This window comes from Stegastes partitus, unplaced genomic scaffold (genome assembly GCF_000690725.1).
Source record: "Stegastes partitus isolate 25-593 unplaced genomic scaffold, Stegastes_partitus-1.0.2 Scaffold128, whole genome shotgun sequence".
In the NCBI taxonomy this organism is placed as follows: Eukaryota; Metazoa; Chordata; class Actinopteri; family Pomacentridae; genus Stegastes; species Stegastes partitus.
Window position 1 is genome coordinate 256,153 of NW_007577859.1, and position 14,758 is coordinate 270,910.

General features: G+C 43.5%; 1 protein-coding gene across 1 annotated transcript in view; it reads right to left on the reverse strand.

Annotated features, from left to right (window-relative positions):
- The window catches only part of LOC103354979 (calmodulin-binding transcription activator 1), a 50,949-nt gene extending 36,286 nt beyond the window's left edge, over positions 1–14,663 (reverse strand). Inside the window, exons 1-3 of the mRNA XM_008278609.1 lie at positions 14,639–14,663; positions 12,361–12,456; positions 5,528–5,631 (exon numbers count right to left, since the gene is read on the reverse strand). Coding sequence (XP_008276831.1) covers positions 5,528–5,631; positions 12,361–12,456; positions 14,639–14,663 — 225 coding nt within the window. The remainder of the gene's footprint in view (positions 1–5,527; positions 5,632–12,360; positions 12,457–14,638) is intronic.
- Between the last annotated feature and the right edge of the window lie 95 nt (positions 14,664–14,758).

The following is a 14,758-nucleotide window of genomic DNA, read 5'->3' on the forward strand; positions in this document are numbered from 1 at the left end:
AAATGTATGCATGCCTGTGTGTGCATGCATGTGCGAGTGTGTGTACTGGCTTCTTTGCCCCCTCATTAAACTATGCTTTACTCTGGTAAACGGCAACAGCACGGAGCTCAATGTCAACTGGAGAGGTTACAGCCATAGGCAGGCTCTGGGACACACACACACACACACACACTGACACGGATAAACTAAGTCTCTCACCAACATGTTATCTAACAAATACTTGAGCAGCACACCCATTTCATTTAAAAATGAAACTTTTGGTTAAGTTTCCCAAAGTGTGTGACTTTCATCTTTGTTCTGACACAGCCAACAAAATGCAAAGTGTGGGCTTCTCCCAGCCCTGTGCCAGTGTGCACTGGACATTAGCAATTCACACATCAAAGTCATAAATCAAGGGCACCCTTCAGCACAGTATAAATGGAACACAGAGGCCTGCAACTGGTTGTCTGCTAACTGTATCACTCTGGGTTTCCATAATGGATTCATAGTATTTTTTTCCCCCACATAGTCTGGTAACTGGCATTTAACGTAATCCCCCCTGTGTAACTTCCTTTCCAGACACTAATACCTCGTGTTTTACCTACATAGAAAAATGGGGAAATATCTCCACGCAAATGGAGGAATACTGCGTATGCATATTTAATTCAATGTATCTGTTTAATGGCTCACAAACAACAGTAATGACATGAATAATAAATTAAAAATGCACACATACCCAGACACACTCACACAGAGCTTTGTTTGGTCTCGAAAAAGTAGCTCCCACAAGGCGAGATGCCACAGCACGTACAGGTGAATGTGATAGGTGCTTTTTTTTTTTACCTATGATGCAGAGCTTTTGTCCTTCATTAACAGTTTTTTGGGGGAGACGGTCTGTCATACATGATTTGCAAGCAGACACACCGATTGCCGTGTCTCGCTTATCACCTTCAGTGCACTGCACAATCATGAATGGGGTCCGTGTCACACATGCACCATCGATCATACCATTAGCGCAAAATACACTCGCACGCATGCACACAATCTGTTACCATGGCAACACCTACCCTTGATGCACACGTGCACGCACGCACACACACAGGAGGCAGATGGGGCAGTAGCCTAAAATGTATATGATTTTTGATCCACTTCTCATTCAAGCAATCATGTTAGTGTCATGCAGCAGCACGGCCAGACATGAGCGTGTGTGAACTGCCAACTAGTCAGCCTTCGCACCTTACAGCCACCAATATATCACTGCAAGATGAGAACAGAGCGCCGCAATAAAACACTGCATGTTTCATAGAATATTATTTCATATCGCTAATAACAAAATACTACCAGCTTCTCGCATTTGCCTTCCCCCTCACCCCAAACAGTTGAGCGACATGTGGAGCAAAGTCACATGCAGACGTATTGTGGCACAGACGACTGTCGCCTGTGTGATGTACTGAAGTCTGTACCAACCCGTTTGACAGTTGCATCATTTGAATCATAGTGGGGGAGATGCTCTGAAGTAGAAGCCTTTAAAATGCACATTAGACCACACATTGACGTGCACGTTTGCACTGCGTGTGTGTGTCTGTGTGCATGTTTTATAGTTTGAATTTAAGCTTTCAAGAGAAAAATTTTACTCAGTATTCAACTCAGTCTGGCTTCTTAAAATGTGAGCCAGGGTGTCAAGGGTCCCCATAAGAGTAATCATATCTTTTCATGAGCTTGAGTCCCAGGACCAGACTCTGAAGTCTACATTTGAAAAAGTTTGATAGCCTCCTTATTAAAGTGCTCCGAAGAATTTGCTGAAACCAAACAACAAGTAATTCCAGATGGATGGATAACACAGGCTCCACCATCATTCTGTCCACCTGAGTGTGGTTTGTTATCTAAAACTAGTCCATAGTCTATTACCATGGACAGATACACATACAACCCCAATCTATTATTGAACAAAAGGCTCACGCCTCCGCTCAGCCCTTCAGGGAGGAATCCATCCCTCCATCCCAGAATAATTTCACACATCAGTAGATACACAAAAGAGAGAGAGAGTGAGAGAGAGAGAGAGAGAGAGAGAGAGAGGGGTGGGGAAGAGAGAGAAGGGAAGGAGGAGAGGAAAGGACAGAGAGGGGGGAGGAGGAGGAGGAGTGGATGGGGTAAAAATGTATGGGGTCACAGCTCAGTGCTCGTGGGAGACCAAGGTGTCAGGGGGAGCCATGTGTGACAAAACAGAGATCAGAAGATCATATGCAATCGCGCACACATGCAAAGAAAACACACATACACACACACACACACGCGCACCCTTGCACAGACATACACATGCCAAGAAAAAGGTGAGACTAAGGACATATCAGATGAAGACTTGTAAAGATTGGGCCTGACTTAATCAGCGCCATTCTCATCCAAACACAGAATGTTAATCTCTTTATCTATCACACTCTTCTTATTCACACACACGTGGACGCGCGTATACACACATACACACATACACAAAAGATAATCCTAATTCTACATGGCATTCATAAATAGCATGTACAAACCCAAAAACCCAGACAGTGAGGATGAGGAAACACAAAACAGATTCTTGATTTGCTTATGTACAAGCATACGGAACTGAAAAATTGTATAGAAATCCACCAAAGGATACATGCACATGCAAACACATAAATCCATCTACACAATAGAGCTGAATGATTTTGGGGAAAATATCTAATTGTGTCTATCCTGACAGATATTGCAATTATATATTTGTAAAGAGATTTTTTAAGTCAACTTCCAGCTGGGGCTGCAAGGTGGCGCAGTTGTTACCACTGTTGCCTCGCAGCCGGTTCGTGTCCCGGTGAGGACACCAGGATCTTTCTGCGTGGAGTCTCCATGTTCTCCCTGTGCAGCGTGGGTTCTCTCCAGGTTCTCCGGCTTCCTCCCACACAGTCCAAAAACATGTTGAGGTTAACCGGTGATTCTAAATTGTCCGTAGGTGTGAATGTGAGTGTGCTTGGTTGTCTGTCTCTAAGTGTAGCCTTGTGATAGACTGGCGACCTGTCCAGGGTGTCCCCTGCCTTCACCCTAAGTCAGCTGGGATAGACTCCAGCCCCCCCACGACCCTAGTGAGGATTAAGCGGTGTATAGATAATGGATGGATGGATGGACTTCCAGTTGAATATTCACCACATGTGATGGAGAATTGAGCACATGAGATACCATCAAATGCACAACTGTCACACAAGGAGGATCATTGAAACAACAGTTTCAACCCTGGGTCAGACATGCTGCATAGCATTTATCTTAAATTGCAGCCTTCACAGTTTGCTAATTGCATTGTTTTAAATTGCAATTTCAATTTGAAATCGATTAATTGTTCAGTCCTTCTGCACACTGAATTATCACTGAGTATTTTCAAGACAGCATCTGTTGATAACACATCACCGCAATTCATGAGCAGCATCTACAACAGAACAGCATTTTACACACGTACACAAACACACACACATTGAGGGTATGCAACTGAATAAACAAGTTGAAAACTTAAAATCTGACAGCTGACTTGACAGCTGACAGCTGACTGGTCTGGAAATCCCACATCTAAAAATGTCTTACACTACAATCTACGGTGGACAACGAAATCCTACATGCATATAAGATTTGATGACGGCGATGATTTCAATTTCCTACGCTGCAGATAAAAACGAGTGTACTTCTTACAATGTCTGCAATACAGACAGATAAAGATCAACAAACAACAAATCAATTCTTTTCTTGCAGCACCTACAAAATAATCGATCACAATAATCTGGGCTTCTGCATATTGCTAACACACACACACACACGTAGGCAGAAACACATATACGCAGCCTGAAATGCATACATGCACTGTACACATGGTGAGCATGCACATGTCTCCCACTAAGAAAGCACCCAGCAAGAGGAGCAGCAGACACAATGGAGTGTTTAAGTATGCGGAAAACTTTATGCCTGGGTGGAAGAGGAGCTTTGAAGGAATCCGCTGAGGGACACCCAACCTCCCCCTGAACTGAGCCTGGTAGTTGGAGGGGGGGGGTAGAGATAGATGGAGATAGAGAGGAGTAGATGGTAAGTTACTCTTGGTTAGGCTCATGTGTGGAAGTCCCTAACCAGCAGCGGTCACGTTTTTCCTCAATCACACGCAAACACTGACACACGCACACACAAGACACAAGACACACACTCTGCCTATTCATGTGAACACACTGTTCAGTAGGCATCGTGCTTAACTCCCAGTATGACCTTCATTGAGATGGATTGCATGAAAAATGTAATGACTTTCCTGAGAGAAAAACCACAGGCCAAATCAGCTTTGCATTGCATAATAATGCTGGACTTGGTAATCAATAACACAAACACACAAACACACATCCATAATGGAGTGCACAGCCTGCACATGGAGAAAATGTCTCAGCAGAGGCCAACCACATCACAATGGATGGAGCAAACCACCAGTGGAGAGCTGTGCAATGCATAAACAAGGAGCTATTGACGATAAATGCCTGCATCCATTTCCACCCATCAAACACTTTCCTAAGCTAACAGCTTAAGTCTGGAACAACATGCAACTCTGAAAAGCTTTTCACACCCAAAATGTTTAGTTCAGGGTGATCCTTGGCCCTGAGTAAAGAGTTGTCCCAAGCTAATTTGCCCCCATTTTACACTGTAATGCTTATCGAGCAGCAGAGCTTGTGTTATCTGTGGTTCAGTCTGTAAATATGATGCTAATTTTGGCCCAGAGCAGGGAAATAGCTCATGAGCCTGTGTGTGGAAAAACTTCATATTATAAAATTTGGTTAACACAGAGTCAACCAGAAAAAGCCTTTAAGTTACTCAACTCGCTTCTATGATCAGAAATTCTTCGGGTGTATGGTTACTGGTTTTGCTCACACCTCACACAGGACGCTTTTCACGTTTACCTCATTTCTTGCTTTGGGGAACAACATCACACGCTGAAACTTAAGCGTCATTTTCACTTGTAACACAGGACAGAAAAAGCAACTATAGGAACTGAAATGTGCCACAGATTTAACATCTTCCTTTGGTTGCATAGCAACAATGTTAGGTTCAGATAACAATCTTTATCCCACTGACCATCGTTTTTTCTGAACCCAGTAACACCCAGCAGTGGAAACATTCAATCTGTAGCCTCATTTCTTGTTTCTCAGCCTCTAAGCTGTGTTGTTTCAGACCCAGGAGCCCCTGATTCCTATGCCTTAACCCAGAGTTGTTTGGATTACAAAGGAAAATAGACAGCAACATGCCAAATGGAATGTATAGTCGGTGGGATTTTGGCTGTGAGCTCGGGTTGCTCTCTCTCTCTCTCTCTTTTTTTTTTTTTTTCCTTTTTATTTCCTAGTGTCACAGTTTTAGGGTCCCATAATGGAACACTGCTATTGTGTTTGTTTGCTTCCTCTTCATCTCTCAATGTGACATTAGTTAGAGATGAGTCACCAGCAAAAGAAAAAAAAGAAACTCTGTTCATCTCACTGTCACGGATATTTCCCTCTTGAGTGTGTCTCATTCTCACCTCGTTGGTGTTCCAGCGATGGCGCTCCTTGGGCAGAGAGGAACATTTGGGCAGACACTCTAGCAGCTTCTTAGGAAGGTAGATCTTCAACTGGCCTGGCTCATCTGGAGGGGGGAAGAAGGGGCGGGGGGATAGTGATAAAGTAAGATAAATGAGGGATGAGCAAGAAGAGGAAAGAGATTTCACACCAGAAACTTAAACACTGTGAGTGGAGAACACCAAAACTCAGTTCTGGCTGAACAAAGTCATAACAAACTTTTATAGTGTAGCATTTTTAATAAACTAGTGTAACAAATTTTTTGTTTTTGTCATGGCGGCAAAAAGTTATATAAAGCTGAAAGTTTGTTATTTCTAATAAATGTAATAGGAGAAGGCCGTTAAATTGCATACCAACTATGCTTAATGTTTCATTGTCGTTTGTATGTAGGTGTGTCTCATATCTTATATTGTTATGTGTGATTCACAAGTAAGTAAGTCTGATCATAGTGTAAATCAGGGTATGAACAAGGAGAGGGAGTGGAGTGCAGAGGGAGTGGCAACACAGCTACGTTTGGACAGCAGGTGGAGGTGCACCTGGGACCCACCCTCAAACAGATTTGGATTAAGAAGACTCCATTATCATACATTATCAGTGCTTTTGGGGTTGGTAACAATCATGGCCAATCACATGGGCATTACTTATCCCCTTTAAAAGCAATGCTCTCCCCACAGTGTTATACAAACAGTTTGGTAATGGAGTGCAGAAACCCATAATAGCTCATCCTGTGAGGAAACTAAAAATCTTGCACAGGTGCTGTAGAGTCCCAGGCTAAGTGCTAAGCGTGATGTTGAAATAGAAGTTTAAATTGGAAGTTTCTGGACATACTAAAAGTCCTGGGGGACCATGAGACACAGCACAGGTTGGTAAAAATCCCATAACTTCAACTTCCTTGGCACTGTTTCCTCAGTGAATCTCAAAATATTCTATATTTTTTCTTATTATCACTGAGTTCAGCCACCCCTCCTGACTACAACCCCCTCACTAATAACAATACAAACAATAATAACCTTTAATTGTACAGCACTTCATATAAAAGGAATGCAGCTCAAAGCACTTTACAGTGAAACCACCCCCCCCCCCAAAAAAAAAAAAAACAAGCAGTGATTGCTTCCCATCAAAGTGGACACAGAATGATCATAAAAACAAGAATGAAAGGCCATAATTATTGTAACATAAGAGTGGAAATCAAACCTACTGAATAATAATAATATAAATTTAAAAATGCAAATACACAGAATGCATAACAAAAGATGGAAAACAAAACCCTCTGAATATATATATATATATATATATATATATATATATATATATATATATATATATATATATATACACACACATATATATATATATATATCTATATCTATACAAAAGATGATCAAGTAAAATACAAGAGTTTACCAAAAGTGCAAAGCAAAGTGCTAAAAAGAACAGTATGAAAGTCCAAACTACCTAAAAGCTAAAAGAAAGAGAAAGGCTTTTAGCTTTCCTTTAAAAGTATTTAGTGAGCTGGCTTCCCTGATATCTATGGGCAGTGTGTTGTATGGCTTTGGGGCGTAACTGACAAAAACTGCTTTTCTTTCAGCTGTTGCTGTGAACTTCCAAAAAATCCAGCAGGTGATATTTCCAACGTTCCTGAAGGCACATAGTTAACAAGGGAGTTGGCAATGTAGCTTGCCTGTTGAGGGCTTTGTATTTGAGGAGAAGCATCTTAAATTAATTCTAAATGTAACAAGAAGCCAGAGCAGAGCAGCTAAAACTGGACTGATGTGCTGTCTCCTCTTATTTTTGGGTAATAGCTGAATTGCAGCGTTGTGAATGAGCTGAAGTATTACTAGCGAGTATTGCCCGCGTATGCAAAGTCAAGATTGCGGATATACGCTTGCCATTGGCCGCGCACATGTTCACACAGATTTCTCCTTCCCCTCTACTATCTGTGTGATACCATTTTCAAAATTCCCTTCACGACAGCAAACAACAACAACAACAAACTCTGGGCAGTAGAATAGAATAGAATAGAATAGAATAGAATAGAATAGAATAGAATAGAACTTTATTGATCCCCTTGGTGGAAACCTCAGGGAAATTGCTGACCTACCACACTGAAAATGTAAAGTTTTGTAGAGGGTTTAGATCATGCACCCCCGAATTAGCCATTTTAATGACAGTACTCACATCCCTGCATGCAAATGTTCCACCAAAATAATGTTCCCTGTTAATATTGTGACGTGACACCAACATCCTGGGCTGGTATCACCCAAGACAACTGCGATTGGTTTAAAGAAGTACGAATATGTCTTGTGTTTTCCTCCTACAGCGTAATGATAATGAGCTGCAGTCAGACCATTCTGTACAGTGCTGAATCAATGCTAGAGAATGCTCTGGCTCTATGTGACACGAGCGCTACATAGACTTTTTATGCTGTCCAAAAACTTTAAAAACACACAGGTGAACCTCACAATTGCGCATGTTGACATGTTCCTTCATTACACTCAACACAAGCAGTTGTAGTTTGTTTTAAGGCAACAACACAAACACTATTCTGCTGCAGGAAAAAGCCACACACCAAATCCGCAGCTGAAAATATGCACTGTTTTCTACTGACTGAGTAATATTGGGTAAGAGGGGGGAAAAACAAAAACAGAACAAAAAAATAAACCGTATGACTTAGTTTCTTTAGGAATTGCTCAATATATTTTTTCCCTAAATGGAAAAATACAATTTGGACTCATTCTTAAAGATGTAAAGCTAAATTTGGATAATATTTGGTTAAAAAACAAAACAAAACTATAGGACTCCACTTCTTTAGGAAATTGCTCGGCATATATTTATTTAAATAAATGTAACATATAATTGTGACTCTTTCTGAAAGACGCAAAGCTGAAATCAGAAGGAAACAATAAGAAAAACATCAGAATTTGAAAACATACAGCCCTCCTCCTGCAGCTCTCCCCTCTCTGCTCTGAACCTCTCCCACCAGACAAGAACGCACTTCAAGCTAAAAGTCAACATTCATTCGTTGCTCCACACGGGACTCGACCTCCACCTCCCGACTGAAAGTCCCACGTCTAACTCACTGCACCACCACATCCTGCACTCACCACGAATTTTATTGCTGGTTTTACTATCTCATCTGACTGGTGAAAAGCACTGTGATTGGTTAAAATCTCCCATCATAAGCTATATTTTCAAAAGCCTGAAAACAGAGGTGCAGAAGTCTGGTTTCCTCTCAGACCAATTGAATTCAAATATGCTGAAGGTGAGTACGGGATTTTTGACACAAACCCCCCAGAAAAACAAAAAAAAAGAAAACTGCATACTACGTCTTTAAGTCTTTAGTAGCAATCGCCAAAAGACGCAGTGCTGATATATGTAATAATATTATATTGTATGACCTGGTAGAAGAATTGATGTTTGGGCTACAAGAGAGCCTCATGATAAAGATGCAGTCATTCTTGACAGCAAAACTGTTTGGTGTTGCTGAACTAACAGCGAAACAACCCCGGCTGTGCCTCTCCTCCCACTGCTGTGGATGGAGAATCACCAAAATAACAAATAGGTGCAGGTAAGGTAAAAAAGAAAAAAAAAATCCACCATGCCTTAGGAAAATACCACCTCACCAATGCGTAGGCACAAAGATAGACCCCCCGTTTGCGAGCCCGACGGGTGTTCTGCTCAGAAGTCAAAGAGAGCAAGCACTCAAAGGTTATTGATAAGCATTTGAGTAGAGGGCGTCCATTCATGACTCCCCTGGGAGGATAGGAATTATACTCTACCTGAGGGCACATGACAGAGCGAGAAAAAAAAAAAAAAAGAAGAGAGAGATAGGTAAGGTGGGAGGGTCAGAGTGGGAGACAGAGAGAGGCAGGGAGACAATGAGCCAGAGAGACACAGTTAATGAAGAAAAAAAGAAACTTAAGGAGAAAGAGAAAGAGAGAGAGAGAGAGAAAATAAGAATTTTGCAAGGACAAGAGACGGAAGAAGGTAACACAAAGACATGAAGGGATACAAGCGCAGTAGCAGGACATGAGTGGGGTCTAAGAGTGTGTGTGCTCATGTAAGTAGGTATCTGAGCATGTGTGTGTTTGTGTCAGTAGGAAGTGTGTTCAGGCACGTATGCTCCCCCTAATCAATTATGCATTTATTAATAGAAGGCCTGAGAAGACAGAATTTCAAACAGCTGAACTGTGCAGCAGCTTAGTTAAACAGCTGAATGGTGCAGCTTAGTTAAAGCCTAATTTCTTTTTTAGCAGCACTCCAGCCTCTCTGCTATGAATGCCAATCAGCGTTTAAACCCCACCCCTCCTGGCTATAACCCCCTCCCTTCCCCTGCTGTTCTGAAGAATTCTCATCAGAGCCTCGCCTTTGAAATGTACCAGAACCACCACATCAAACAAGCCCGTTGCACATACGCAGGCACACGCACACACAAACACCCGCACAGGCACACATATGCATGCTCATACATACGAGCGCGCACACACACGCACACACACACGCACACACACACGCACACACACACACACACACACAGACACAGTGCATGCCGATCAAAGAACACACATCACAGTATTTGTCCCAGAGTGGCGTTTTTTCACCAGTGACCTTGGTGCCGAAATCCCTTTCAAAGCACACCTTCATGGACACAACCGTCATCTTAACCTACCCTCACACTCGCTCTCCCCACTGACGAGGAACGGACGACCAACTTTGCAAAATTGTTGAATGCTGATGAGCTCTTACACCCCCAAAGAGTTGTATCTTGTATTTCTAACAATCCTGAACCGGAGAATGCGTCCCTGTTTTAAAGAAAAAAAAAAATCAGCCTGAGTTCCGTTGCAATCGTCTTTTCCATCTGTTCCAAATGACTCTCGGTGGAGCTGTACTGTGGTGTGACATGGGGCAAAAACTTCCCTTTTGTTCCTGGTTACCCAGGAAAATGAACCATCCTGGGACACAAGGAAAACATATCTAAATATGGAAATTTGCCGCTGTTCACATTTCCATTTGTATTTGAAATAATAAAACTATTTCACTACCTGCATTGTTTTCATGCGAGTCCCTCAGCAGTAAGCCGCACATCCTGGCTGTACACAGATCACTCACTCACTTGCTAATCTAGCAAAAAAGAGTCCAAAAGTGTGACAAAGCCTGAATGCTAATGTGAAACTGATGGCTCATTAAGTCATATTGAGGTATGTGAGCTAAAAAGTGAGAATGTTCGACCAAAGTGAAACATTGCTTTGGTACCCTATCAAATGCCATAATTTAGACTGGAATCACACAGAAGAGCGGCCTCAAACTGATGAATATTTTACCTCATAAAACTGTCATCTCCATATTTAACACAGAAACAAGCCAATGCCCTTGTGAGATGGCTGTCAGTTAATTATAAAACTCTCCTCAGTAAAGAGAGAGAAAAACGCTCCAAATGCAACTCTTAACTCTCCCCCTACTGATATTAGGAGGCGTCAGGGGAAATTTTCACATTTTCCCCCCTTTTCGGGATGAAATTAATGTGACAGAAAGAAAGGCTCATTGCACAGCAGCTAGATAGAAGGATGGGAGGGAGGGGGGGTGGGAGGGCAGGAGGGAGAGCCAGGGCAGGGAGAAGATAGGGGGGTGGTGGGTGAGCATAGCATGGGATGAGCGAGAGTGCAGGAAGAGGGAGGGAGAGACGAGAGAAAGAGGGAGAGCAGGGGGGGGAGGCGGAGGAGGGGGATCGAGAGATGGGTGTGCATGCTAATTTTATCATTCTGCTGATAAACTTTTCCTCCAGTAATCCTCCAGCTGGGACGTGAGAACAGATAGGAGACAGGGATAGGCTCGGGAAGCCTCAGCTTATATTGAACAGTCGTCCCGAACAGAACACTCTATTCTATTCTTTTCTATTCTATTCTATTCCAACGGTGCGCCTTTTTAACAGGATCTGCTGCAGGTATGAGGCCATCTGCTCCTTTTTGAAATGAATGAGGGCTCATGGTCGGGGGGTGTTTGAAGGGATGGCGTTTTAACATATCCAACGCCACCTCATACACTCCCAACCCCTCACTAAACACCACGTCCGTCTGCTCCTCCTCACATCTGTTTATTTTCCTCCAATTTGTCCCCCCCTAACGCGCACACACACACACACACACACACACACACGGGCAGAGACACAGACATGCATCTGCGCCACGTCCTCTGGAATCAATAACCAATGAAAGCAATCATTGCCTTTATAGTCCCTCTAACACACCACGGCAATCACACACATGCCCCACCACACACTCGCACACATACCAGACCACGCACCGACCCCAGATTACACACTCCATCTCACTTCTAGTTTAACAAGGCCCATTGAGGATTATAGATACATAATGCCATGTGTACAGATTAGGTATGACAATAAACTGCTGATAGCCAAAGTAAGCCCTGCCTTCTGTATGGCTATGTGCATTAGTGTTTGAGTGTGTGCCCACTAATACTGTACTGGCACGCATGAATAAACATGATGTGTAACAGAGCTGAATTGGAATGACGTCTCAGCAGAGACACACAGAGATACAGTGTGTGTTTGCGTATATATGTGTGTGTGTGTTTGTGTGTATGTATGTGTAAGTGTGATCTGTTACAGAGCAGATGAGAAGGAGACCTCAGTTCCCGCATCACATCATTCTGCCAGAAGGCTTTTATACTTGCTCCCAGAGTCACCCTGCGCTACAGACAAATGTGCGCGTGGCACTTAAACACCCTCACACACACACAGACATGCAAACTGTGTGAAGAGTGTTTGTGTGTCTCTTACTGTTGGCGTCAGTGTCGTCACTCTTGGGAGGGGTGTGTCCTGTGTAACCAACAGCAATCCTGACCATTCGCTCTGGATTTCTTATCTTCTTCAGTCCTACAAATACAGAAAGAGAGAGAAAAAAAAAACAAAAAACAAAAAAAAAACAAAGGGACATATTTAGGGGACAGTCCAGACTTTGGTTTCCTTGGCAGTCACACACCTCACCTCGTTCTTTCTTCTCTAAAGCCCAGAAACAAAACTCCAAGTGATATGCATGTGGGCTGATCCATTTTCTGATCCACTAACTTGCATCCATTGTGTCCCCTGATCGATTGGCCACAGTAGATACACTGCCTCCGTGTGTGTGACTAACTTGTACCCAGCTTTAGTTTCTCTTCTCTCTCATCATTTCTCTGTTTCCCTGACCACTGTTGCTATGATACAAAGTAGACCAACCAGCGCAGAGGGAGATGGTCTTCCAGGCTATATGGTGGATGTTGCTCTCGTGCCCACTGGTGTACTCTGCTGTTCGGGCGCCACACACATCTGCCAGGGAATGGAAAGAGTTGATAGCTGTCTCCTGCCGTCGCCGCCGCCGCGATTCATTTGGCTTTCATTCAGCACGGCCGAGGCTTGTAAATTATTACATCCCTTCTACACATAACACTGAGCGGGCACCGGGCAAGAAAAAAAATAAATCCCTCACACTGTGAATGTGTGAGTCCATTTGCGTGAGAGTGTGTAGGTACAGTACAGTATGGGCAGGGTGGATGGTTTTATATTTATGTGGTTCAGTGCTTGCTGATCTGCCCATGGGCCTTCTGTCTCATCTCCAGTTCTAGTCTTTTCACGCAACGGGACTCTCAACCCACGGCCTTCCCTTTGCCTCTGGCAACACACTGCATGCTCACTTGCACGCGTGTATGTGTGTGTCTAACTTTAAGAGCTGTAGGCCTGATATGCGCCCTCAAAAATGTATGATACTACACATTAGCCAAAAATTGCCCCTTGGAGAAATCTTGCTCAGCATTGCTCCCTAGCGGAGAGAGCCTAAAAGGCTGTCCCTGTCATTTCCATTATGACTTTGATGAGGAATATCAATCAGTTAAGGATAGTCCAGAGATAAAACTGATGGCGCATGGCAAATTTTTATTGCCATTTTAGCTCTGAAGTTGCTGGGGAACTGTGCCGTCTACTTTTATAACAAGACTGTTGTGTTTGTTGGCTTTTTTTTTTCTTTAGGAAAAAAAAATTAACCCCTTAGTGGCATCAGCAGCACTTTACAGAGGCAAGGAAAATGAGTTGGAACAGACTAACAGCCACGGGGTGTTTCTAAACAAATGTCAAACACGCTGAGTAAAGGATAAAGTCTTCCTTAACGCGTGAGTTGCAATGGAGATAATATTGCCAACCTTAAATAATTCATGAATGAATGAATAGCAGCCTGAATGAAATGGTGGCTGTGTGTGATGATAACGACCCCAAGAGTTTAGTTACGGGAGTAAAAAAAAAAAAAAAAAAAAAAAAATTAAGCCGGATTCATACATGATATGACCTAAAACTGACACACATACCCGGTGCTGCCTCCCCCCCTCCACCACCACCACCACCACCATCCCCTCCTCCCTCCTCCTCCTCCTCCTCCCCCCCAACCTAGATGCAGTCAGATTCTCACCTTCAGTGCCTTAGCAACCATAAGCACACATCAACAGCGAATGAACACAAACATAAACACACACACCGACATCAGATTGTGACTGAATAAATACACAGCCGGTCGGGGGAAGGTTGCGTTGCTTTGTCGGGAGAGGAAAATGTGCGATTCGGTGCTCTATTTTATGCTTAAAGAGAAACAGATAAACACACACACACACACACACACATAGAGAAAGAGAAAGCATCTGAATTCCTTCAGCGTGAACCTCTCTCATCCTCTCTCATCCACGTCCCTTTTTATGCTAAACGCCGTAAAAAGCGCTCATAAACCGGCCAGGCTACTCTGGGGAGACGATGGCAAGCGTCGGACGGTGAAAAACTACCCCATCCCGACTCACTCGGAGCCCACCGACAGGACAACTCTCCTCCTGTTATTTATTTGCTGTCGGTTAACCGAGCTTCCAACACAGTCGCTGCTTCAGCACCAGCGTCCGTGTTTTTCGGGACGGGCCGGAGGAGAGGGAAAGCCCCCGCCGTTATCACTCTCCCTCCCCGGTGCCTCCGTCCCTTCATCGCCTCGTCTGAACCCCGAATATCAGGACTCTGCCACCTCAAATAAAAACCGTTATTCCTCTCTTACCTTCCGGCTTGTTTTCGGCAGCCATTTCCCCTCCGCCGCGCGCCTCATCCCTCCTCCTCCTCCTCTTCCTCCTCCTCCTCCTCCTCGACTCGACCTAGTGGTGGTGGGAGGGGTGGGGAG